The sequence below is a fragment of the Eulemur rufifrons genome, chromosome 8, assembly GCF_041146395.1.
Source record: "Eulemur rufifrons isolate Redbay chromosome 8, OSU_ERuf_1, whole genome shotgun sequence".
NCBI classification, from domain to species: Eukaryota; Metazoa; Chordata; class Mammalia; order Primates; family Lemuridae; genus Eulemur; species Eulemur rufifrons.
The window spans coordinates 89785179-89811674 of record NC_090990.1 but is presented as its reverse complement, the minus strand read 5'-3'; the positions used below and the strand labels follow the sequence as shown (position 1 = coordinate 89811674).

The 26496-nt window shown below is 34.9% G+C and overlaps 1 protein-coding gene across 1 annotated transcript in view; it reads right to left on the bottom strand.

Annotated features, from left to right (window-relative positions):
* Nucleotides 1-6831: 6831 nt before the first annotated feature.
* RALGPS2 (Ral GEF with PH domain and SH3 binding motif 2) overlaps nucleotides 6832-26496 on the bottom strand; it is a 158237-nt gene continuing 138572 nt past the window's right edge. The window contains exons 15-20 of the mRNA XM_069478396.1: nucleotides 25371-25448; nucleotides 23665-23770; nucleotides 19471-19563; nucleotides 12550-12655; nucleotides 10236-10327; nucleotides 6832-7674 (exon numbers count right to left, since the gene is read on the bottom strand). Coding sequence (XP_069334497.1) covers nucleotides 7645-7674; nucleotides 10236-10327; nucleotides 12550-12655; nucleotides 19471-19563; nucleotides 23665-23770; nucleotides 25371-25448 — 505 coding nt within the window. The 3' untranslated portion in view covers nucleotides 6832-7644. The remainder of the gene's footprint in view (nucleotides 7675-10235; nucleotides 10328-12549; nucleotides 12656-19470; nucleotides 19564-23664; nucleotides 23771-25370; nucleotides 25449-26496) is intronic.

Sequence of the window (26496 nt, the reverse complement as noted above, 5' to 3'; positions counted from 1 at the left end):
GATTAAATAGTAGAATCTGACATATTGCGAACCTCTTTTGTCTATTGCTATCAGAGTTAGCTTTTCAGACTTAGAAGAACCATACAAAGATAGACAAACATCTCTGCAGGTCTGTGCTCATTCAGAATGTTCCCACAAGTCTGCTTTAGGTTGAAACCTGTAGCTTTTAGCTAAACAAATACTTCAAGGGTAATACACTATGGCCCAGGTCAGGAATATATTCTCATGCTACTAATTTATGTCCTTCTACAGCCAGTAGGCTAAACTTCTATGACAAAGGTTAACTTTCAAGGAACTCTGCCATTTATAAGCTGAACTCTTTCCTAAAACCAAAACCAATATAGTGAACTTATGAGATATAAGTTACTCACTAGAGCATGGCTTCTCAACCGCAGAATTATTGACATTTTGGAACAGATAATGTTTTGTTGTAGGGGGTTGGCCTGTACACTGTAGGGGTTAGCAGCATTCCTTTGCTCTCTACCTGCTAGATGCCAGTAGAATCCTTCAGTGGTGACAACCAAAAATGTCTCCAGACACTGACAAGTATCTCCTGGGGGATGAAATCACTTATGGTTGAGAATCAATGACCTACAGGAAGAAATTTAATTACATGTTGATACCCTGAATTTTGCAACATTCCTATGACCCAGTATTTTATTTAGTATTGACTGATGAGTCATCTAGTCATGGCTGAGATGGCCACCTATTTTCTGCCTAAGAGTATAAATATGCATTGTAAGAGAAAGTAGAAATTCGAGTTGAAGATGAGTTTGCCTAAAAACAAAATGAAAAAAATTATTCTTGGGTTCCAATATAACAAGCTTAGCATTCATACTGGGAATGTGCTATATTCTGAGGTTTTCTGAGAAGACTGGGTAATTAAACTCTTCGGCATGCCACCACTGCTTCTAATCCAATATTGTACTGGAGGTCCTCGACAAATAAGGTTAAGACAAGAAAAAAAAAATAGGGTACAAACATTGAAAGGAAGAGATAACTATCCTTACTTGCAGCTAATGTGATTCCAACAGAGTCTCTGGACAAACCATTAGAACTAGATAAGGGAGTTCAACAAAGTTGCTGGCTGTAAGGAACAATATAAAAGCATTCCTACACACAAGTAATAATCAATGAGGAAATGTAACAAAAAAAGATCATAGTCATAGTAGAAACAAAAATGAATTACCTAAATATAAAATTTTCAAAACTGAATTCTCAAATTAGTCTATAAAGCAAATCCAAAGCAATTCCAATAAAAATAACAACAGTGTTTTCATTGAACACAACAGGCTGATCCCAGAATTTACAGGAAAGACAAGAGTCAAGAATAGCTAAGGCAATTTTGAAGAACATACATTTACCTCACTGTGTATCGACTTACACAGCTATTATATACTAACAAAGACTATATGGTATTGGCTCGGGGACAAACAACTAATGAAATAGCAAAGGGACCAAGAAAATTATGCATATATAGGAAACTGATGTATGACAAAAGTGGCACTGTGTGAGGTAAAGACAGGTTGACCCAATCAGAGAATTGTCACTCTCTTGGTTCTAGTAAAGGGACAATGAGAATTTTCAAAGGCCACTAGAGAGGTGAGAAAATTGTTGAAAACTGAGCTATGGTTTGCCAAAACATTGGGCATTCAGTCCTGGCTGGGGGGTGGGTTCCCAAACCACTTAGAGGCTAAGCTCATGTGGAATTCTTAGGGCATAACCAACATCCAGCCAATGACTTATAGGAGACTAAATACAGGTATTTCTGTACTTCTTGTAATTTAAAGCTTCATAGGCTGGAAGATGGATTTGTTTTCAGAAATGGTAAAATGAAAAACTGTTATATCTTAGAAACTATGGACTACAATATTATTTCTCCTATCATATCACATATGCAGGGTGAGGAGATGTAGCTGGAAATACGCCCTCGCCCTGTACTCCCCACAACCTGATTTGTCTACATGCCAGGCCAAAGAAGAGCAACTAAAGTTTATAGAGCTTTCCCTGCACCAACAATACCCTTGTTGACTATTTTAGAAAGGGCAAGAAAAATCAATTTAAAGTTTATTTGCACTTTAAAAGTTAATAATAAAAATGCAAAGATGGTAACAAAACATCCTCACACAATCTATAATTTTAAGTAATTTATTTCAATAGAAATATTTCAGAAAACTGTACTTAAATTCATTTTAAGTTAGCTTATGCAAACACACTGAAGATCCCACACTCACATTTGCATATTAAAAAGAAACAAAAAGTGAGAGGAACTAAGCTGCACATCACTCAAGGAGGTCACAGTGCAACTGAGTGCTTCATCATTAGAGTACCTCAAGTTAACTGGGATAAAGAAGGATAAAAATGGCTTGTGTTTTCCTGTGTATAATCACTGGGTACTTATTCCTACAGATGTTTGATCTCCTTTAGATTATGTTGTGAACTAGTTCCCCCTACCTCCACCTGAAAACATGTACTTCAGTAGGTTGTAAAACAATGAATTTGTCAATAATCAAGGTGCAGAAACTCTTGAGAGTCTGCTGACTTTTTATCAGATATTTTGTCAAATCTACTAAGTCAGTAATTATTGAACTATATTTGTCAATAGTTCTAGTATGTGGTATCTTCAGGGGGAACTCAGTATTTATTACCTGATATCTAAAGCACAGATAATATTTATGAAGTTTTCTATTTTTCTATTAAGAAAAAAAGAGTTCAATCCCAAAACACTCTCTGTATACTTTTAATCCCACCATCTGTTTATAGTCCAAATGGCTAGAATCAAATGCAAATTAACCAAATGTTATTAACCTTAAGGAATAGTTAACCCTTCCATTTGGCTTTAAAGACTGTCTACTTGCCTACTCTGGAACATACTAGCCCTTTAAAAAAATGTGAAAATAGCATCTTGACTCAGGTGAACACTAGTAGCTCCCAATGATCTCAGAGAAACAAAGTATCTCCACTGAGAAAGCCAGTTTAGTCTCTTAACTTTCCTTCACTTTGTATATTAGAGTTGTTTTTACTTTCTTGCATGATATTTTCAAATAAACAACTGGTAGGTTAAGTGACTGCTTGTTTGTTCTGAGTGCTATTTAAATATTATATAATCATGAACAGAAACAAATCTCATTTCTGGCCACAGGGACTCTCATGACAAGATTTCAGTAGCTTTAATAAAACCCAAACAAATTTTTCTGGCTGTATTTTATTCTTTTAGGGATTTTTCAAAAGGCTGTATGCTCAAATCTATGCTCAAAACAACAGCATCAACAACAAAATAAAAACAAACGTGGCTCTTCAAAGTTGCTTTTAAGAGTACTTATCTAAAGGTTGATTTGGTAGGTTTATTTTTAATCTCCTACCCTGAAAACAGAGAAACAGGAAGGGAGCTTGTTTAAAAAGGCTCAAAAACCAAGGAAGAAGGCAACAATTACTTAGAGGTTTCTGTAAGGACCTTCTTAGATGTGTTGTGAGAAAGACGAAGCTGGTGGAGAGAGGGATAGCACGCACTCCTGAAACTAGAGGAGCAAGAGGAGCACATGATTATTGTCACATGTGATGCCCTAAAATTGTTCTTCAAATTGATAAGGCACTGACCAAATCTTCCTGACACTGTAACTTGAGATACAGATGTCATGAAATTGCTTCAATAAGCTTAAGAGTTTGTATGCACAAATCTCTTTCATTTGAACCCTCTAAATAGAAAAAAGGTCACTTTAGACACAAGCCATTTTTAGGGGAAGAAAACCAAAAGGTAGTTAAATCATTTTGAAAAGGTTCACATGGAAAGTAATTCATCATGAATGGGATTAAATAGTAATATTTGTATCTCAAAGCTTAGAAAAAACACAATACCACTCTGGCTGTAAAATCATAAATTTACTGTGTTTGAAAAAATAATACAAAAGAGAAAGAGAAAATAAAAGCAAACCCTCAACAGTCACTAAAGAAGTCAGACAAACCTCATCACTTGCTGTGCATCATCTACTCACGCAGTAGCAGCACTACTGTCCCAGCAGGACACCAACTCATCTTCATTTTCAAAAAGGGATCCCATTATTTCAAAAGCCTTTGAAGCAGAGGATTTATTTTATTAAAGATGATCTTCTGTTAAGCAACACTGGTACCCCTTGTTTGCAGATGATAATGCAGTGGTTTAAAAACTGGAAAGGAATGTGCCTCAAAAAACAGGCAGGAAATCAATAGTGAATATATTCTTTTAAAAAGCCAATGGACTAAATCTATTACTATTGATTTCCAATTAGTATGATGTCCTATAGTTTTGTTATCAGTGGTAAAGATGTATAGCTTACAGATTTAACCTTTTAAAGACAAAAAAAGACTTATGCTTAAGTCATTTGGCCTGGTAAATTCCAATAATTCCAAGAGATCAACTGGCTTCCCTTAGAGGGCCCCAGTTTTAACTAACATAGATATATCAGAATCTGTAAACAGTCTTTTCTCCTTTCATAACAATAGTGCTTCTTTGGCTCCTTTATAAATCTTCTAGAACAGAAATAAAGCCACTTGTAAAAACTTCTGCAGCTATAAACACCCTGACTCAGTTGGTATACAGAAAGACCCAACACCAACACAGTCCATACGGAAGACAGTGCAACAGTTATGTGGCATTTTCCTCACAGGAAAACTGTCTGTCATTGAAGCACATGCCTGAGGAGAAAAAAAATACTCAAATTGTTTGGATCCCTTTTTGTAATGTTCACGCAAATGATATTTACATAGTGAAGAAAATGAAATAGGAAGGTGTGTTTGATCAGCTCTTTTTCAATTCTTAAAAGTTTGGAGGTTACGGTAAAAATAATACTCTGAAAAACAAGCAGAGCCTGAACAGAAGGGGCATTAAACCAAAAATAGTGCTCAGGAAGGTCATTATGTAGTTATTTTTATAGTTATATTTTAAAAACTGGTATATTACACTTCCATATGAAAAATACGTCCCCATGTTCAAATAAATTGTTAAATGGGATGTGCCTCAAATTGTATTGGCTAATGTTATATAATACTACACTAGGTGACACACTATGCCAAATGTTAGGCTTATGATACACCAGTTTAAATTTAATTATAAGTGAATTTCTAATGAGTTCTTCTTGGCTAAGGGAGAAACAAATGAGCTTAATGCTGCTGAAAATTTTGAGTTCTTGAGTCACTAACTTAAACTGAGGACAGGCTTAAGAAGAAGATTCATTTTCCTAGTTATGAAATACCTGAACATTTAATATATTTTGGTAACATACTCTATTTGAATTATTATCAGACATCATTTGGTGAATTATAGATAAACATTTCACTTACACTATTTTAATTCACTTCCCTCACTGGTTTCAATGTGCTTCAAATGCTAAAATAATCTTTAAAAAGCAATGACTAATCTTTTGAATGGACAAATTTAAAGACAGAAAAATAATGATGTCTTCTGGCACTATTAAGAGATTTAGTCAGTCAGAGGCCACAATTCTATCTATGAACTATTAACCAAATGTGAACACTGTTCTTAGTCTGTGCAAGCATCCTTTAATGTTTACAGCTGCAAATATCAAACACATCTTCCAGCTTAGCACTCTCTCTTTGGCAAAATTGTGTGATGTCAGGCTCTGACTTCCAGTTGCATATCTCCACAGATACAGTTAACCCACAACATATCTACTTTAGCTTATTTATGACAAACAAAATAAAGAAAAAATCCACAGGGTTCTCACTCACAATATCTTTAAAAAAGCACATACGTTGTAAAAATGCTATTTCTAAAGAGAAATAAACCAGTTAAGAAATTTTTAAAATATGCAAAACAAAAATAAGATGTGCAAGGTCTACTTAGTAATACTGCTGGCTATGTGGGTGGTGTCTTTCTATGTACCCAACATGGGTTAAGCTTATGAGATCATTGATTGAAAAATCATTCAGCACAGGCAACTTCTGCCCTCTTCAGCCTATGTCGCTAAAACCCAGAAATAATGGTATTTCTAACTGTTATATGAGAAGCATATTTGAACTCTTAACATCTTTTCCAAACAGAAAACTAAATTTAAAAACTTAAAACTCAAAAAAGCTCTTCTACTTACCTTTGGATAGATTTTTACTTAGTTATTACATAAGCGATATTTTCTATTTAAGTTTCTTGGACTCAAGGGTGAAATACTTAGGATTAAAAAAAAAGTATAAAATTCTCTAGGAATACAAATGTTACAAATTTTATGTGAGGCCCAAAGTAATATAAATCTATTAACAGATATTAGTCACAAAGCATTACTTTGGGCCACTGCTAAAATTTATGATGCCTCAAGAGTTTATAACATCTAACACACAGCCTTTGTCAAGTGTCATTTTTTAAAATTCTAAGGCATCTTACCTTCAGTTTTTTTTAATTCAACATTTATTTTAGAAATTAAATGCATTATTGCAGAGAAGAGCTTTCACAAAACTGCTTGGTCAACTACTGACAAAATATGGTTTCATGTCAGAAACCTCTAGTAAGTTTTCAGAAAAATGTTTTGGTATGTTTATGGTAAGACGTAAAAGGAATAAAGATTTGATAACTAAATTCCCAGAATGTCAAACTTTCATCTTTATCCCTCTTAAAATTTTTTTGTAGGTCTTAGAAAACAAATAATAAAAAATAACTCTGGCATTATGCACATTAAATCCTGTGAAAGAAAATATTCTGGTGAAATAGCAATACATCACCTTGATAAAAACCACCTGTGACTAGCAGAAGGGGTAATCCAATTAACTTGGAAAAAGATCTAATTATTGTACAATCTTCTCAGAAAAGTTTAGGTTGGGATTATAGTTCTCTACTAAGCAGAGCTGTGGTCCAACAATGAATTCATACAGAAAGCTAAACTTTAACCCCAGTTAGAAACAACCATGTTTTCTGGAGCATACTTTTACAAGTGTCTGGCAAATGAACACTCAGCCTTTGTAGGAAATAATGTTCCCCATACAGTACTAAATTTTAGAAGTTTAGTGTTTAAAAAAATCTCCCCTCATCCAAAATAAAACAAACACCCCCCACCCAATCCCAAACAAACTCCAACAACTCACATTATTAACATTCCTAATTCCTACACTCTTGCTGTGAGAAAGCAAGGGAGGCTGCAGACTGCTGGAGGCTGAACAAACCTCAGAGGTGAGCTGCTGTACGATCCCTGCTAAGTATCTCTCACCTTGGTTCAAAACCAGCTCCTGATGTAATCCATAAGAAATATGTTTTTCTTTTTTCAAGCATATCTAAAAAAAGGCGATTCCCCCCTCCCAAATTAGTACAAAGTTAAAAGAAATGCAAATTAGCTATAATCTATTCCAAGCACAGCACCGCCAGAAGATTCACACACACTATTTGGTGTTTCATGTTGGTTTTCCTTTCACTCTTTTAAGGCAGTGGCTTCCACAGGTCAGTTCAGAGATAAGAAGCATGGTTCATGGCAGTTTGTTTTGCAACTCCAATTTGTTCTCTGGGAATACCTCACTTCATTCCCTGAAATTAGTGCTTTTTTGGTTCAGAACTCTGAGGCTGAGGCGGAGACCCTGGGCTCCTCCTAGCATAGGATGGTTCGAAGCTGGCACTCTGTTACCAGGTCCCTGCGCTCACACAGGAGTCCACCTTTCTTTTTCCTCAGGCTTTTACTCAAAAGTCATCAAGTTTGTAGGAACCTAAAAAATATAAGCATTACAAACTGAGTTTAAAAGTTGTTTTTCAAAGTAGTATTTCTTGTCTTTCTTTATCATTTAGGCAAACCCAAATCTTTCTACCTAAATATCTTTTAAAAGGAATTTCAATAATTTATGAAAAATGAATATAATACACTGGAACATTTTAGAAGAGAAAAATCACTGAGATGAGTTAATACTCTATTTCTAGTAAACTGACACCTGGACAGGAGAAAGGGCAGAGACAGTATCTTTCCTGTCTGACACGGGGCTCAGTAGGTGCTCACTGAATGAATGGCTGCAGTAGGCTCAGAGTCCAGACAAACACGCTTGTCATCACTTATTTTCTCATTATATATAGCAAAAAATTTCCTACATGCACATTTTAAAAACTAGCACAAATAATTTTGTAACAGACATTAATAAGAATTTCTTTGTGAAATCATCAGGAAAATATATATAAAAGAATAAAATTCATTAGATGAATTCTGATCTGACACATCATGACTCTGAAAAATCAATAGGTTATATAATAGTTTACTGGTTATACACTGGATCATATTTTATTCAACTTCTTGTAAATGTGAAATTCAGTTAATAATTCTCTGAAATGTTTTTTTTTTAAACTTAGTTGATGAGTCCTCTAGTCAAAGAACTAAGGAAGGTTTCACCATGTTGAAAGAAAATACTCCTAATCCTTAAAACCAGTTTTCCAAAGCTGTGCAATAGAGATACTCCTATGCCAGTGGTTTTTACCCCTATCCTTAAGACAGCTTAACAGTTCTCACACTGCAGCAGTATTTCTCCCTGAAACCTGTTATACTCAACAACATGAATATCTTACATGTGTCAGCTTCTGAATAAATCAAATACAACAAGAATACTCAAGTGCTTAAAATATAAATTATCGGGTCTAATTATAAGAAACCCATAGTTAAATAAAGCAAATGTTTCATTTCTTTCTAAGTTGCCTGAGTGTGGTGTTTTGCATTTGGTCAGAGTTTTCTACTAAAAATTTAAAAATTTCACAGGTTCTATTTATAAATATGCTATTACTACAATTCTTGTAAGTATAAAAAACAAATAAAAAACATTTACACACATCTGGTTGATTTATTCAGCAGGAATGTCCACTAATACAGTAAAAGAAACGCAACCTCTATGCTGGTGTGCATATACTGTCTAGATTAATCTTGGAATCTGAGATTTTTAAAAAATGAGACTTAGTAACTTAAGCTACATTTAAAGAAAAGGTATGGCAGGAGAGTGAATCTGGAAAGGCCGGCTGTAGGCCAAGGAAGGTCTGTCTCTTTCATTCTGCCCCAGACACTAACTTGACACAGTGAGGAAATAATTTTTGCTCTTTGGCATTTCATATCCATTATGGAGTTTGCTAACAATTGTACCAAATGCTGCTATTAGTTTTTCACATATATTTTTAAAAAATTGTGAGAGAACAAAGCCTACTCACTCCAACTATATTTAAAAAGAATAGACTTAAAAAAAAATGAAGATAAGAATTTGGGTCTCAGGACCACCATTTTTTACTTTTTTGACTTGTGTAAGTCACTTAGCGTCTCTGAGCCTTGGTTTCTTCATCCATCAAAGAAGGGTAACAACTTATATCCTGGTATCATATTTTTTTATGGCAGGGTAAAAAATACTTTTATAAGCTCTTTAAACTTACACAGTGCATTATATTATACAAAATTACCTACTGATAACACTATATGTTTGTGTATTATCAAAATCCCGAGTCAATGATTTTCAAATATATTTAATTAGAAACTGGTTCTACAAAAAGTCTATAGAAATTTCTATAACTCTGCTACCAATTTGTGGTTCAATTCTAACTCTGCAACAAAATTTGGGGAAAACACCATAGTGGATTGCTTCTCTGCAGCTGAAAGCCTTTCAATTAGGCCATCTTTATTTCAGTACAATAAAAACAAAATCCAAATAAGTGGTCTTTGTTCACTGCAACCATAGGAACCCCAAATCCAGTTGTCAATAGGTCAAACAAAGGTAAATCAGAATAATTTTTATTAAAGTGCCATCTAATTTTTACCCCTTCTAAAGAGTTATGCTCTCACTGTACTCTCCCACTGCTAGCTAGTTACCTTTCTCTATTTTGAACACCTTAATCTTATTCCAGCTGCATGGTCCTCACGCTTGCTGTTCCCTTTACCAGCACTCTGCTCTCCCTAATCCTCTCACAGCCCCCTCCTTCTGGTCATTCATCTCAGTATCATCTTCTCAGGGAGACCTTTGCTGCTCACCTTAATTTATTTTAAAGTTGGCTCTACTCCCATCATTCTGCATCACATAATTCTATTTTGTTTTCTGTATATAGTTCTTACTGTTTGAAATTTCATTTACTTGTTTATTTTCTAGCTCCTCATTAAAATGGGGATATTCATGTGTTATTGACTGTTGTCAACAAGAAAAAGAATAAAACAACACCATTCTCCTAGTTAATTCAGAACTAGTCTACTTACTTCTCTTTGGAACTCTGAAATATATTCCCAAGTTATGGACTGTTCTGAGAATTGAGAAATGCTTACCTGTTGTTTGTTACTTTGGCAGGCTGCACTCAAATGCTTAAACCACTGCATCGCATTCATTCTATTCCCAGCTTGAAACTTGTATGAATTTCCTAAAATTACCAAAAACAAGGGGAAAATAATAAAACTTTAAGGACTATGACACATCATAATTCTGCCAGATATTAAAGAATAAACTTAACATGACTAGAGTTTTCAGTTTCAGAGTTCTGTTCATTTAACACTTGATTTTCCAATACAATAACAAGAAGAAGTCTTGATAGAACACATTCATATACTATCATATATTGAGAAAGCCATTGTTTCACACCTTTGAATTAGGAGAAATAATTTTGTCTCTTTTTAGATGTTCTTTAGAATAAAGTACATCTAAATAAAACAATTGTGTGGCTTCTATAAATTTGTCTGTGTGGATAAGACTGCAGAATATTGGTTCCTTAAATGTTAAATGTTAATATTAAGTTTTTACATCACAAATGCTTCAACATATTTAACACCTAAACATTATTTAATATGATTAAGGATTAATCAGATAACATCAATATTGGCTATGCTTTTAGTCTTTAGTTGCAAGACATTTGTCAATATTATTACAGATTTCTAGTACTGTTGAGGGCTCTCTGTGAAAATCTAGGAGGCATCTTTTTTCTTTCAGGAAATTATAAATTCATCTGTGTTGTATTTAGTATCTCCTATACTGACTCTAATTCAAAATGACACACAATAAGAATATTTTATATGACTGTATATATGAAGGTGAGTAGGTAGTAAACTGAGAAAAGAAAGAATTCATGTACTATAGGCTGTTGTAAGTTACATTTTATTCCCTTTTTTCATTGACCCAAGTTCTTTCATTTCACAATTTTTGCTGAATTCTCTCTTTTCCTTTATAACTACATTCAATGGCTCAAGAGTCTGACTATATTTAAACATTATACAGCTTTTCTTTGAGATTCTAACTCTCAAAGAACTTTTTCACTTTCAGAAGCACTTCTTTCTTTCTTCACCAAATGTTTAATTAGTCAAGTAACATTGTTTTTCTTGCTGAACTCAGATGTAGACATTAGGTCAATCTGAACAGAAGGCATATCTACAATTAAGCTGGTCATAGCTACAATTTATCTACTCTCTCCTCCCCTCAAAAAGATTATTAGTATAGGCTTCATAAAAACGTTGGCGATAGGAAATAGTTCTGTTAAACACAATAAGAAAAACTGAAGGAAAACAAAGAACTGATGAACTAAATCCAATCAAAATGATCTCATTTGAAAATGTAATTTTATGAATAATATCTTTGGTATTTTGAGGGGCCGGGGCTTTGAATTCGGAATGTTGAGTAGGGAGTCCTTACTCTGTAAATTAATCTATTTAATTTAAAAACAAGGCATTTCGGTATTATTATTTTTTCCTGCATCCAACATATTTGCTCATTATTTGTTTTTTTTTTTTTTACTTAAAACACTATAATATCCCAAATGTGGCCTATTTGCTGATACAAAATAGCATCTGAATAAACAAAGGTCAAAATATAGTTGTAAAGTCAACAAAAGGTAATATAATATATTTCAGTTGTGAGTTGCTGGAGTGGAAGATTCTGAGCAGATATGAAAGATTCTCCTTTCTGGCCTACTTTCTGGTACCTGTCAACAGCTGGCAGTTGTTATGAAGGAAGAGTAGCAATCACTTCAGGATCTTTTCTGATGGACCCTGAGGTATCCCCTATAGGCACAGGCAGGGTAAGGAGGTACTATGTGATTCTACACAGTCCACCCTCCAATTCTGCTCAACCACTTTACAAACTCCAATGGTCAATGGCTAATTATTTTATTCACATGTCTGTATATATTCTATGTAAAGTATTATGATTAATTTGGAGAGTGATTTGAGCCAAATAACCAATTAATTTAAGGTAACAGAATAAATATCACTTAAGGAAAACTGTAATTTTCAGAACTTAAGAATAACAATCTATTTCAAGGTATAAATAAAGGGGTACTGCCTAGATGGCAAGTCCCTAGGAATTTAAAATAACAGCGGGCTATATATTCTTACATTCTCTTCTTCCCTCCCTCTCTTCCTAGTTAGCTCTCTAGGGATTAATTGGGCTTTGAATTTTCAAGCTTACGACCATGTAGTGAAGAAAATAAGCTCTAAAAATATTGATATCATTAAAATACATTATGTGACAAAGATGTTCTTCAATAGATAAAACTACAGTAACACTTCCCTTGCTGAGTACTCCAGTTACTAGTTTTGGCAGAACGAAAGTTATGTATATGTGGTATCTTAAACCCTAGTTATTCTAACAACTCACCTTTCTCAGAGTCAGTCAGCAGGAAGAGATCTGGATGTTCTGGGTCATCAGCCATCATCACCATCCATCCTACCACAGATACGTTCTTATTTGATGTTGATTTGAACTGAGAGATAAAAGGTAATTAGTAGAAACACAAAATTTATGCCTCATTCTAAGCTAAAATTAAGTATTAGAGTGTGTATTTTCAGTTTCTCCTGATGAGAGAGGAGATTATGACTTCATGTAGGTCCCAATCAGCTTGGTACATTTTTGTACTAAACTCTATTTAGGCATGCCCTCTTTAGCTAAGTCTCCTCCTTTCTAGACCCTTCCGAGCTTCAACTCTTCATCAAAACCTGTCTTATTTTCCATTCCCAGCCAGCATGATCTCTTAGTAAATCTGATAAATTCATCTATGTTGTTTCTCCTGGATTACTGTGCTACTCCTTACAGGAAACACACATGCATTTTAGTAGTTATGTTATCTTCAACCTGATGATTTAATAATGATAATTCTCAATTGTATTTCTCCAAAAAAGGGGTATTCTGAGCATGCCCATTATTTTTATAGTCAACTATTCTTTTATTATTATTTTAGTTATAATATACTTCTTTTTGTAACCCTGAGAAAGGGTGCTTATAAAAGAACAGAAAATTAGATCTCATAGTGAACATAAATAAAAATTTTAATATCAAATAAAATACTGGCAAATTGAATCTAGAAGTGTACAAAAAAGCTGATACATGGTGAACAAGTTGGATGTATCCCTGGAATGTGAGGTTGCTTTAATCCTAAAAATTGATGAATGTAACTAAAGTTGAGTTTATTTCAAGAAAGCAAGGTTAGTTTAACTTTACAAATATTATTAAAGTAAACTGCCATATTAACTGATTAAAGGAGGGAAAAATCATATGATCAACTCAACAGATACTAAAAAAAGGGGCATTTGCTAAAACATAATGCATATTTATGATAAAGACTTACCCAACTAGGAATAGAAAGAACATCCAAATTGAATAAAGAGTATACATTAAAAACAAAAACAACCCACAGAAAAAACCAATCCAAAACAAAGCAGGGGGTGGGCGGGAACCCCCAAAAGACAAACCCTGCAGGACACATACTCAAGGGTAAAATGCTAAAAAAAAATTCAAAATCAGTATCAAGAATGTCCACCATTGCTACTTCCACTCAATCCTGACTCAGAAGACTTAGCTCAATAAAACAAAAAACAAAGAAAGGTATAAGGAATAAGAAGGAAATCAGTCACAAATGATATTATTATCTACACAGAAAATCCACCAAAATCTATCAAATTAATGAGAAAGATTAACAAGGTTGCTGAGAAAACATCAAAATAAAAGTCAGCTGTAATTTTATATACTAGAAATATAAAGGTCAATTACAAAAAGGATACCTAGGAATACCTAGATCAAAAGACAAAGGAAAGTGTAAAATGCGGGGAGTTAGCTACGCTCCCCGCAAAGAGGTCCTTTTCTCTTTGTTCTGATCAGATCTCTAAGTTGACTACGCCAGTTTGCAGGGAGTTAGCTACGCTCCCTGCAAAGAGGTTTTTCTTCCGATCTGGTCTCTCAGGCAGGGGTCATCGCAAAGGATGAAAAATATAGTAGGAAACAGAAATAAAAGTATAAGTAATGGCAATAATAATACACAGAGCCAAAGATATAGTTTATAAAGTAAAAGTTTATGAAAATAGATAAAGGAGGGTATCCGGATGGAAATATTTTACCCGCATCAAATATTTCCCCGACTGAAACTCCACACAGGTATTATATAGGGTACATACAGGCTCCCCGTTGCCAAGGGCAACGGGATTTGCATACTAACAGGCAGTTTGCTTTAGGGTCAAAGTCTCCTAAAAGGCTACTACAGATCCTTTAACTAACTCTAACTAGGGGAACAATGGGTTATAAAATCGTCTTGGGGCAAACTTCTAAGTTTTATGATAAGGCTATTACTTTAGCAACAAACAGAGACATCTTGGCTCTGGTGATTGTGTTCTTGGAGACAGAGATGATCCCAGAAGTCAACATGGGCTGTGCTTTGTGTTAATTACTTTAACCACATGGTTCCATCTGGGCCCGGCTTGGGCAATAGCATATCTATCTGATTAGCTCTCATCTCCGGGGGTCCACCTGTCAGCAGCACCGGCAACCTTTGGTCCTAAGGGAGGCCTGCCTTGTCTTTCAAAACAGGTGAGAACCAAAGGCCCAGTTTACAGCTGTCTCCTTGAGATGCAGCTTCTACTGACCAGCAAGACGCCCTCCTGAGACGAGGCAGCTCTTGAACTAACACATTTATCTTTTCCTTAAGGCAAAGCCTTATTTGACTTCTGAAATCAAATCTTGTCTCCAGAAATACAGGGGGCATTTCTATAATTCAGTATTCTTAGGCTCAACAGTAAAAGACACAAAAGAAGACCTAAATCAATGGAGAAATACTATGAAATAAAGAAAAAGGTTCAATGTTGTAGAAAAAAATCAATTTTTCCTAAATTGATCTATAGATTCAGTGTCATTTCAATAGAAATTGTGATAGGGTTTTATGCGGAACTGGATGAGCTAATTTTAAAATTTATATGGAAGAGCAAAGAACCAAGAATAGTCAAGACACTTCCAAGGAAGAATTACGCCAAGACTTGCCCTGTTACATATCAAGGTTTATAAAGCTACTAAAAAAAAAAGAAAAAAAAAAAAAGAAAATAGCTATGTGAGGTGATGGATGTGTTAATTTGCTGGATTGTGGTGACCATTTCACAATGTATATGTACTAAAACCAAAATTGTACACCTTACATATTGACAATTTTTATCTGTCAATTGTACCTCCACAAAGCTGAAGGGAAAAAAAGACACATAAAGCTATAGTCATTGAAATTATGAGTTATTGGGACAAGGACAGACCAAGAGACCAATGGCAGTCTAGACAGGAATCTGTGCATAAAAATGCAAACTCATACAACAAGAGCAAGCTTTGTAGGTCAGTGAAGTTAGAATGAACTTTTCAGTAAATGGTGCCAGGAAAATCAGTGATCTGTGTAAAAAATCATAAAGATGAATCCCAGTTTATATCACACCATGTCACACACACACCCTGTTCTAACTCCAGATGGATCAATGATTTTAAAGCAAAATGCAAAACTTTAATAATGCAGGAGAATATGTTAATGATCTCAGGTTACAGATGGATTTTTAAAACATGACTCAAGAAGTATTAAACATAAAGGAAAAGAGAGAAAAATTTCTTTAAAATTAAGAACTCGTCACTAAAAGACACCATAAAGAGAGAAACGGTAAGTCAAACAAACTGGAAGAAGGTATTTCCAGCTTTCTAGCAACAAATAACTGCTGATAGATTACTATCCAGAATATGTAAAGAATTTTTATCAGGTAGAATAAGAATAGGCAAAATATTTACACAGGTATTTCACAGAAGAAAAAATATTAAAGACCGATAAATATGAAAAAAATCTCAAACTCCTTAAGTAATCAGGGGTATAACAATTAAAATTACCAGGTACCATTTCATATATACTAGATTAGGCCTAATTAAAAAGCCTGACCATATAATAAGTATGTGGAAGTTACGGTACTTCATTTTGCTCCTGGTCAGTATGCAAATCAATCTGGCATTTTCTTGCAAAGTGGAACATTTGCACTCCTAGTTACATAACTGGGAGAGCCTGTGCACAAAAATATTCAGAGCATTATTGGTAAAAATAGCAAAAAAACTGGAAGCCATGTAAATATCAACAGTAAAGTGATGAATAAATTATGGTAGATTCATGAAATGGAAGATTATTCAGTTGTTAGAAAGAGTAAATGAAAGCTATATGCATTGACAGTGATGAATCTCACTAATATAATATTAAACAAAAAACCTAGTGCTTAGAATATATATGTGAAGCCACTGAGGTATAGTTAAAAAAAATCAAACAGTGTATTGTATAAGGAAGTGCATATGATAAAGCTCTAAAGAAAAACAAGGCAACAATTAACAGGAAATTGATGACAGTGACAGATGGTGAGTATGGCTGATAGGAAGGAAGGGGGTGCCATCTGGGAAGGGATTGACGGTGCGGGTAATGTTCTATTTCTTTCTTTCTTTCTTTTTTTTTTTTTTTTGAGACAGAGTCTCGCTCTGTTGCCTGGGCTAGAGTGCCATGGTGTCAGCTGAGCTCACAGCAAACTCAATCTCCTGGGCTCAAGCAATCCTCCTGCCTCAGCCTCCCGAGTAGCTGGGACTACAGGCATGGGCCACCATGCCTGGCTCATTTTTTCTGTGTGTGCGTGTGTGTGTGTATGTGTGTGTGTGTGTGTTTTGAGACAGAGTCTCGCTCTGTTGCCCTGGCTAGAGTGCCGTGGCATCAGCCTAGCTCATAGCAACCTCAAACTCCTGGGCTTAAGCGATCCTTCTGCCTCAGCCTCCCGAGTAGCTGGGACTACAGGCATGCGCCACCATGCCCGGCTAATTTTTTTCTATATATATATATTTGTAGCTGTCCAGATCATTTCCTCCCACCTTGGCCTCCCAGAATGCTAGGATTACAGGTGTGAGCCACCGCCGGGCCGTCAAGTCTTTTTTAATCTAGAACAATCCTCCTTGTCCCCCACCTCCCTATTCTGCCAATTTTTTTTAATTTCAAAATATTAATGGGGTACAAGTATTTTTGTTACATGGATACCTTGTATTAATATAATGCTTAAGTTAGGGCTTTTGGTATGCCTGTAAATTTTGGTCTTTTTAACCATCTAGGCCAGTTGTCTCACAGATGTCCCATAATCTGGATTTGATTATTTCCTCATAAGATTCAGGTTAAATATTTGGTAAGAACACAATATAGGTAGGTGCTGTATTTACATAAATCCTTTATCTGTTGTTTATATATAGAAGATATTTTCTTCCAATTTGTTTTTATTTTAGCTTTGTTTAAAAATGATTAAAAAATTTTTTTCCCTTTATTGTTTTTAGTTCTGTGCCATATCTCTTCTATCCCAAAATTAATACTAAATATAGACATGGCCATGTCTGTATACCCTCTATCCTATTCTTATAATTCATTCTTTAATCATAATAGTTTTAATTAGAAAAGATGAGAAATACAGTCCATTTCCTTGGTATTCAATTTGATTTTCTCACAACCCACTACGCTTTACTTTCAAAACATTTCATAGACATTTATCAGAAACCTCATATAATTAAAAACCCAAACTATATTAGTAATTCATTGTGTGCAAGTAGCAATGAAAGACACAAAATGATATTTAACATATGCATTAGATAACAAATTCAGTTATCTTATAACTTCTCTAATTTAGCCTTTTTCTAATTAAAACAAAAAATTTTATTTTGAGTAACTACTTCTTTGTAATAGTCAACTAAGTGAAATCCAGCCAATAACTATCTCAAAGTGGCTATATGAACTTAGTTGGTCTGTATCTCAAGACAAAGGATTTAATTTAGCTTTATTAACCTTCTTCCCCCACTGAGTACTGTAGTACTAACTAGAGGTAATGACTCTGCAAAATGTTCCAGCAAACCGAATCTGTGTAATTTTTGTAGGGTATGTGGGCGTTACAATCAATTTGACCACAATACCAAAAAATAAATATTCACAGAATAATCTCCATGATCACACTCTCAATCCTTTACCTTAATGCAAGAGCTGTCTAAACAATTATAACATGATAGTGAATGACAAAGTAGTGCTTAAGAATATATATGATTCCATTCAGGTATAGCACAAAAATGAAATGTATTAATTAGGGAAGCACATGGTGACGCTCTAAAGAAAAGCAAGGTACTGAGTCACATGGAGTTCAGGACAGAGGCAGGCTGTGGTACGGCTGATCAGGAAGGCAATGCTAGCTTAGGGCACTTCCCACATTCATTTAAACCAAAATGTCCTCTTCTGTACCTCTGGTTTGATTAAATGGCTAACATTCTGAGAATAAAAAAGAGTTTCTCTAAATTATGCAATATCATTTGGGTAACTTATAAGGAGAAAAAGGACTTACATTTTTCTTTACTAGTTTACCACTTAATTTCCCCCCAATATATAATTTAGAAATAAAATTCCTCTCAAAGAGATTTTATTAATGCAACATGAAAAATTATTCTTCCTTTCAAAGATTGATTGTATCACAAAACAGCACGCAAAAGAGATTTACAGGAAGATTCTACATGGTGAAAACAGCATCAAGAGGCCTCTTTTAAGTAATAGGAAGCACAAGAAAGAGGACTGTAGTAACTATTGTGATCACTCATTCCTCATCACTGTTGGGAAAAATCACTGAATCAGAGATTGAGGTGGTAAGAACTTCAGATATCGGTCCTAAATTTTCATTTTGCTGATTAGGAACTGAGACTCCAAGGCAACAGTTTTGAACCATGTTCTGAACCAGAAACCCAGGTCTGAGAAAACTTTGATGCCAAGATAGATATCTATAACGTGTAGTTTTGGCATTTGCAATGGAAAAAATAGTATTCAAAAAGGAACTTAAAAATTTGGAAGTTGTTCCAAAGATCTTCTTGGGGAATGGTCTTACTAAATATAAAAATAATTTGATTACTGTATTCCTACAAGGAGTAAGTATAAAATACTTCTAGATTAGTAGATGGGAAAAAAACATAAAGCAAAAAACCCTTGTGTCTTAACCAGGCATGGTAGTGTGTGCCTGTAGTTCTAGCTACTCGGGAGCCTGAGGTGGGAGGATCGCTCAAGCCCAGGAGTTTGAGGTTACACAGTTTGAGCTATGATCATGCCACTGCATTCCACCTTGGGCAACAATAAGAGACCCTATCTCTAAAAACCAAAACAAAACAAAACAAAGCCCCTTGCATCCCATTAGGGCTACTTTCTTTACAACCACAAGAGGCTATGAAACTATGCCAAAAATTTAGAGAAGGTATACTTACATGTTTTCTTTCTGTAGCTTTTAGAGATTTGGCAGCATAGTAAAAAAGCTGTGTCCCACACAAAGCTACCCAGTATTTTGTCCAAGAGGCTACCTGGAAAGGACAAACACATGAACATACTATTAAAGTGCTACTGGTTTCTCAGTTTCTCTACCTTCTTAGTGCCAATGATCCACTTCACTTCAGCCATTGAAGGCCTAACCTTAGAGCTGTTACATGTCATTTCTGAAATCTCAAATACTCCTACCACTTCCAGCTAATATACTGTAATACTCTCATTCAGATAATTCTTAATCTCATCAAGAATCCTATTTACTTTTTAATATTATCTAGTATTGCTGCTGCCCCCTTCAATCTGGTATCTTCCCTCTCCTTTCTTCACATCTATATATTAGCGTACATTCCAGGGTCCAGAACTATATCCATTCCCTTCCAAATACTTTAATCCCATTACCCTTCTCTCCTGATAAAAATCCTAAATCTAGTCAAATCTAACATCTGATTACTTGGCACCACATCACAGTAGCAGAATACTGCTGGAGAAAGCATACAATTGTGCCAATGATAAAATTATGATCACCAATTTCAAATGGAAATTATTAGTACTTTCCTTTTACCCAATCAAGTCATTTCTCTTTCTCTCTCTCAATCTGGAGACAACTATTTCATATCTTTTCCTCAAAATTTTCATACTGTCCCTCCCATGATGTCATTGTATATCTCCTACAGAAAAATGGATGAAATCTGGTGAGAATTACCTCATTTTTCCAGCATGAATTCCACTGAACTACCTGTTTGTAGACTCACATACTCAGTCAACAGAATTGTTAACCCTAATTCTACCTAAAGACAAACTCAACTCTCCTTTTATGCCCTAGATAGCTACTATCTCTCACTTTAAGAAATCTGATTTTGGCCGGGCGCGGTGGCTCACGCCTGTAATCCTAGCACTCTGGGAGGCCGAGGTGGGCGGATCGTTTGAGCTCAGGAGTTCGAGAACAGCCTGAGCAAGAGCGAGACCCCATCTCTACTAAAAATAGAAAGAAATTATATGGACAGCTAAAAATATATATAGAAAAAATTAGCCGGGCATGGTGGTGCATGCCTGTAGTCCCAGCTACTCGGGAGGCTGAGACAGGAGGATCCCTTGAGCTCAGGAGTTTGAGGTTGCTGTGAGCTAGGCTGATGCCACGGCACTCACTCTAGCCTGGGCAACAGAGTGAGACTCTGTCTCCAAAAAAAAAAAAAAAAAAGAAATCTGATTTTGCAGTTAACTCTCTCTGTTGCATCTCAATTTCTCTCCCACTACCAACATTATACAAACGAGCCTTATCAGTACTCTCATCTTTAAAATCCCTCCTTTGACCCATTCTCTCATCCCTCAGATACCATCCAATTTCTCTGCTTCTTTTCACAGCATAACTTCTTGCACGGCTGTCTCCAATTCTTGCCTGTATTTCTATTTTGCCCATTTTCTACTCACTTTACTTCATTTGGCTTTCTCGCTAAGAACACTGTTGTCAAGGTCACCGATGACTATAATTTTACCAAAGCCTCTTATCATAGTCAGCCTCTTAGCAGCATCTTACCCAGTTGACCATTGCTTTCTTCTTGAAGTATTTTATATAACTGCTAGGCTTCTGGGATAACAGTTCCTTAGTTTTCCTCTACACTCTTCTTGTAGGAGACCTTTAATGCTACACAGCCCTACCTACCAGCCCTTTTTTCTTCCCTAGCTACACTTCCTTCATAATCTATTTCATTCAGTTCCACACTTCAAATACTATTTGTATGCTAATGACTCCTAAATCTCTATCCCTGGACACTAACTCTGCTGAACTCTTGAACACTTTTTAAAGAGCCAAACTGTTATCTCCACTTGAATGTTTAATAACCATATCACATTGAACTTGGCTAATACTTACCTGCCCTCTCCATTTCAATAAATGTCCCCAACATCCACCTAGCTCGGTCCCTAAACCTAGAAGTTATCTTTATTTCCACTTTTCCCCATATACATCACATCTAATATATCATGAAACAACTCTGGTTTTTGTCCCTGACCTCATCTCCTCCATCTCCCCCAATTTCAATGCTTCATCTACACAGGGCTTCCTGTCTCTTGAACTCTAGATCTTCACAAGACTAACTCACCTTCCTCACTCACATCACGGCTCAAATGCCTTGCTACGGTGATATCCCTCCTCACCCCATCATTCTGTATCCTGTGACCTTATTTTAAGGACTTACTCTCTGTTTCTCCTTATTGGAGTGTAATCTTTATAGGGTAGGCACTTTGTCTTATCTGGTTCACTGCTCTATTCCTAGCACCTGGCACACAATAGGTATGGTAAAGCCTCAAGTGACACGCTATTCTTCATTTACCAGCTGGTCTAATATGGCTTCTTGATTATACGTGCTTTTGGTTTACTGTGATATAAGCAGCAAAATAAGATTACTCAGATGGAAGCTATTTTTATATTTTAAGAAGCTCTCATACCTTTAAAAGCATTTTAAGTGTGGATATACATAAAAGGTTTTATAATTCGAATTTGAGAAAAGAAAAAAATCTTTCTTTACTAGTCAAACTGCTATGCTGGTTTTGGGAAAAACAAACTTCTTTGTTATATATAAAAAGTTTTATTCTACTAAGTTGCTTTTTATTTTCTCCAATATAGTTATGGTTTGGAAGACATTTAATAGGTAGGTTCTATTTTTTTTTTTTTTTTTTTTTTGAGACAGAGTCTTGCTCTGTTGCCTGGACTAGAGTGCCTGCCATGGCATCAGCCTAGCTCACAGCAACCTCAAACTCCTGGGCTCAAGCCATCCTCCTGCCTCAGCCTCCCGAGTAGCTGGGACTATAGGCATGCACCACCATGCCCGGCTAATTTTTTCTATATATATTTTTAGCTGTCCATATAATTTCTTTCTATTTTTAGTTGAGACGGGGGTCTCGCTCTTGCTCAGGCTGGTCTCGAACTCCTGAGCTCAAATGATCTGCCCACCTCAGCCTCCCAGAGTGCTAGGATTACAGGCGTGAGCCACTGCGCCCGGCTAGGTAGGTTCTATTTTATGTACAAAAATAAAACTGCATTACAAAGATTTAATAAGCCGATGAAACAAAATTAGTCAAATTCCATTTTTAGAGTTGCTACTCTCTATTTTTCCTAAACTTATTACTAAAATACTTCTGAATGACATACTTTCATGTGTCTCTAAGAAACAATCTCATATAAGAACTATAATAGAGGCTAAAGAAAAGGCCAGGAGTACCTTGATTTAAGCAACCCTCACATATGATTTAATTAAAATCTATATACCAAGTACAGTAACACTTTAAGAAACGTGGTGAGGCAAATGTGCACACTAGTCTCTCCCCCATTTATCCATGGTTTCACTTTCTGTGGTTTTATAGTTACCCATGGGCAACTCTGGTCCAAAAATATTAAATGGAAAATTCCAGAAATAAACAATTCATAAGTTTTAAATTGTGCACCATCCCAAGTAGCCTGATGAAATCTCACTATGCAGCCCTGATCTGTCTTGCCTAGGACATGAATCCTCCCTTTGTCCAGCATCTCTACACTGTCTATGCTACCTTCCTGTCAGTCACTCAGTGGCCTTCTCATTATCAGACTGACTGTCATAGTATCTTGGGGTGCTTGTGTTCCAATAACCCTTATTTTACCCCAACGTGTAAGAACAGTGATGCTGGCAATTCAGATGTGCCAAAGAGAAGCCGTCAAGTGCTTCCTTGAAGAGAAAAGATAAAAGTTTCAACTTTATAAGGAAAGAAAAGTCATATGCTGAGGTTGCTAAGATCTACAGAAAGAACAAGTCTTCTACCTGAGAAATTGTGAAGGAGGAAAGAAATCCATGCTCCTGTTGCTATCGCACCTCTAACTGCAAAAGGTACGGCGGCCACAGTTGTGGTAAGTGCTTGGTTAAGATGTAAAAGACATTACATTTGGGGTGGAACATATGAATAGAAACGTGTTCCATTACTATCTGTTGTTTCAGGCATCCACTGGGGGGTCTTAGAATATATTGCCCAAGAATAAGGGCAAAGTATTTTATTTTAAATTATTTCCAGTCTACTATATATCTGGTTTTACTTCAATTGTCTTAGTACTTTTTAGGGTCTTATACATTTGCATATTTTTAGAGGTGTATTAAAATATACTGAAATCTTACTGTAGGTTTTTTGCCTTCTTTTAACAAAGTTTTTCTCCTGAGAACACCTTGAATAGTAACAGCTCCTGGATATAAATGTACTGCCAAATCTTCTGATTCTGCAGAACTATAACAATAAAATGAAGAAAAGAACACATAAGGGCTTTTGTCTATAGTAGTCATCAAGTAGGTACTTAAATAAAATGTAATTATTCTTAATTTTAAAACTTTGTAACTTTATTCAGAGCTGAGAAGACACAATTTTAAAGGTTTATTAATCTGAAATTTATAAGCTGTCACAAAAGTTAATTAGGAAGTTATTCAAGTCAGCAGCTGGTTAAAAAACACACTTTATGATATTTGAACAAGTATAATTCAGAAAGAATGCAATAATTCACTTCAGTAAAGATTCAACATTTAAGATTTTTTTCCTTCTTCTTAATATGCCACACTGCATCACTGTTTTCCCCATTAGAAACTTTTAAGTCCTGGTAGGAAAGATGAGGATTCTATTTGTTAAAAGTATTTAAGTTTATAAAACTGAAAATAAAAATAGTAGAAGCTTAAGAAGGAAAAAAAGAAAGAGAAAACTCATGCTAAATTTACTTCTAAAATAGCAGAAAGAAGTAACAAAGGCAATAATATATTTAAAAAATTAGCTTTCTGCAACAAATTTTAATGACATTTAAATGCTGTTGATACATAAGTGTTTGATTATGGCCTAACAGCTCCCTAAGAAAGGAATAATTCTCAAACTCAAGATTTCCTTTTCATATATCTTTAAAAAACCATCACAAAACAATCAACATTTTAATATCTTTCCCCAATTGATTTAAGGTTTCATATTTAAAACAACAATGATTCTTACATGAGCCAATTAAACATACACACTGATAAAAACTATCATTCCCTGGTGACTCGACATGAGCTGCACAATTCCTACAACAGCAAAGAAAACTGCAGTTTGCTAGTTTATTCCTTTGTGATTATTTAGGTCTTCAAAGTGACTTAAAAACCTAGAAAACAGTAGAAATTTCATGGTAGAACTATTTATATTCAAGGAGGTATACACAAGGGGATTAGACACCATCAAATTGACATGAAGTTTGTTATTTTGTTGTATTATGAATTGTTTGATTACCCATTGCCACTAGACCCCATTCCCCCAATCACTGTACCATCTTCATTTGCCTCCACAGCTACTATAGAGTAGAAAGAGACCCAATTTAACTAGGTGAACAACTGAATGAACATGAGCTTAAATATACAAATATTACTTAATGAAACAGACTTGTCCAAATTCAGGACCTGTGGTTTATCTGAAAAACTTTTTAAAACAGACAAATCAAATGTGGATTTATTAGCAAAGTAAAGGCTTTGATTGCAGCTTATGAATAATGATGAATAATAAGATTTTTACATTGCTCATTCAATAACTAGCAGCATTAGAAAAAAAGACCTGTGCAGTTAAAAGCATACAAACTTGGAAGCATTTAAAAAATATGACATAAAGATGCAAGTGTAGTAACTAGCCCTGCGGATCAGAAAGAACAGTTCAAATTTATCTCCATATTACATCTTGGAAATAAAGTTTTTCTAGGCAATGTGTTTAGTTTTTAAATCAATTAGTTGAGAAAGAACAGAAATAATGTCAGACCACACCCATGTTAGCCAATCACCAACACCAGAAGGGAGTTCTGTGACCCCTGAATGCAGGGGAATTGTACCTGCTGGCCTTCATGTGGCTTCGATAGCCATTTCGTGCCACTCTTGTCACCGGGCCGAGAGAATGGTATAATCTGTTCCTGTTGGATTCCATTATAAATTGTATATATTACATATACTTTTAGTCACACAATCATCAATACCTACAACAGCATAATAGTTTCTTCATGTAATATAGCTTTCTAAATCTTACAGTACAGGACAGTATGTGATTTTTCCTCTTTCTTTTTTTAAAGCATGCAGCATAGATTTCAAAAAATTTTTTCTTCTACTATTGACTCTAGAAATACTTATAGGTGTTTAGTACATACCATATCTTTATGTATACGTTCACTTTAACAAATCTACTAAAGGAATTAAAGAGCTACTTATAGCCAAATAATATAAAAACCTGAAAAATCCTTAAGATTCTATTACACTTCTTGGATTCCAGTTAGAATATGATGTCTGAATTTATATAAATAATTCCATTTTATTACATGTCCCTATGAAGACACCTAAAAGCAATGTGACTTATAAACTTAAAATTAATGAGGAAAACCTTATTTCCTGTTTATCCTTTATATTAAATCAAAGAAAACTTAAAAGAGATGAACTGAGTGACATAGGTATTATGCTATTTCTATGTCAACTGAAAAAGCTAGTAAATGATAAAAAATGGTTTGAGCTAATATATTTATCCAAAATGGCACATTATACTTAACACAAAGGAAATAAACACAGAAACATAAACACTAATACTTCTTTGCCTGGGAAGAGCTAAAAGTAGCATTGTTGATAAATAATATTTAAAAGAAAAAGCATTATTTTAGCAACTTAAGCAATAATATATTTGATCTCCCTCTAGAAAATAAGAACAGAAAATGGCAAGTTAACATTCAGGTACTATTTTCAAGTTCACTATTCACAAGTAAGGTAAATCCTACTTCTTCATTAACTTTTTATTATTGCATGTTTGAATCTTGCTAGGCAGCATTCATTTAACTGTTCTCGAAATGTTCCAAGAGCCACTGATTTAACTGTTCTTGAAATGTTCCAAGGGCCACTGATTCAAACTTGGCATAGGTACAGATTTTTTTTTTAGCTGCAAATGTCTGCAAAGCAAAACATTTGTCATAAAAGAAAAAC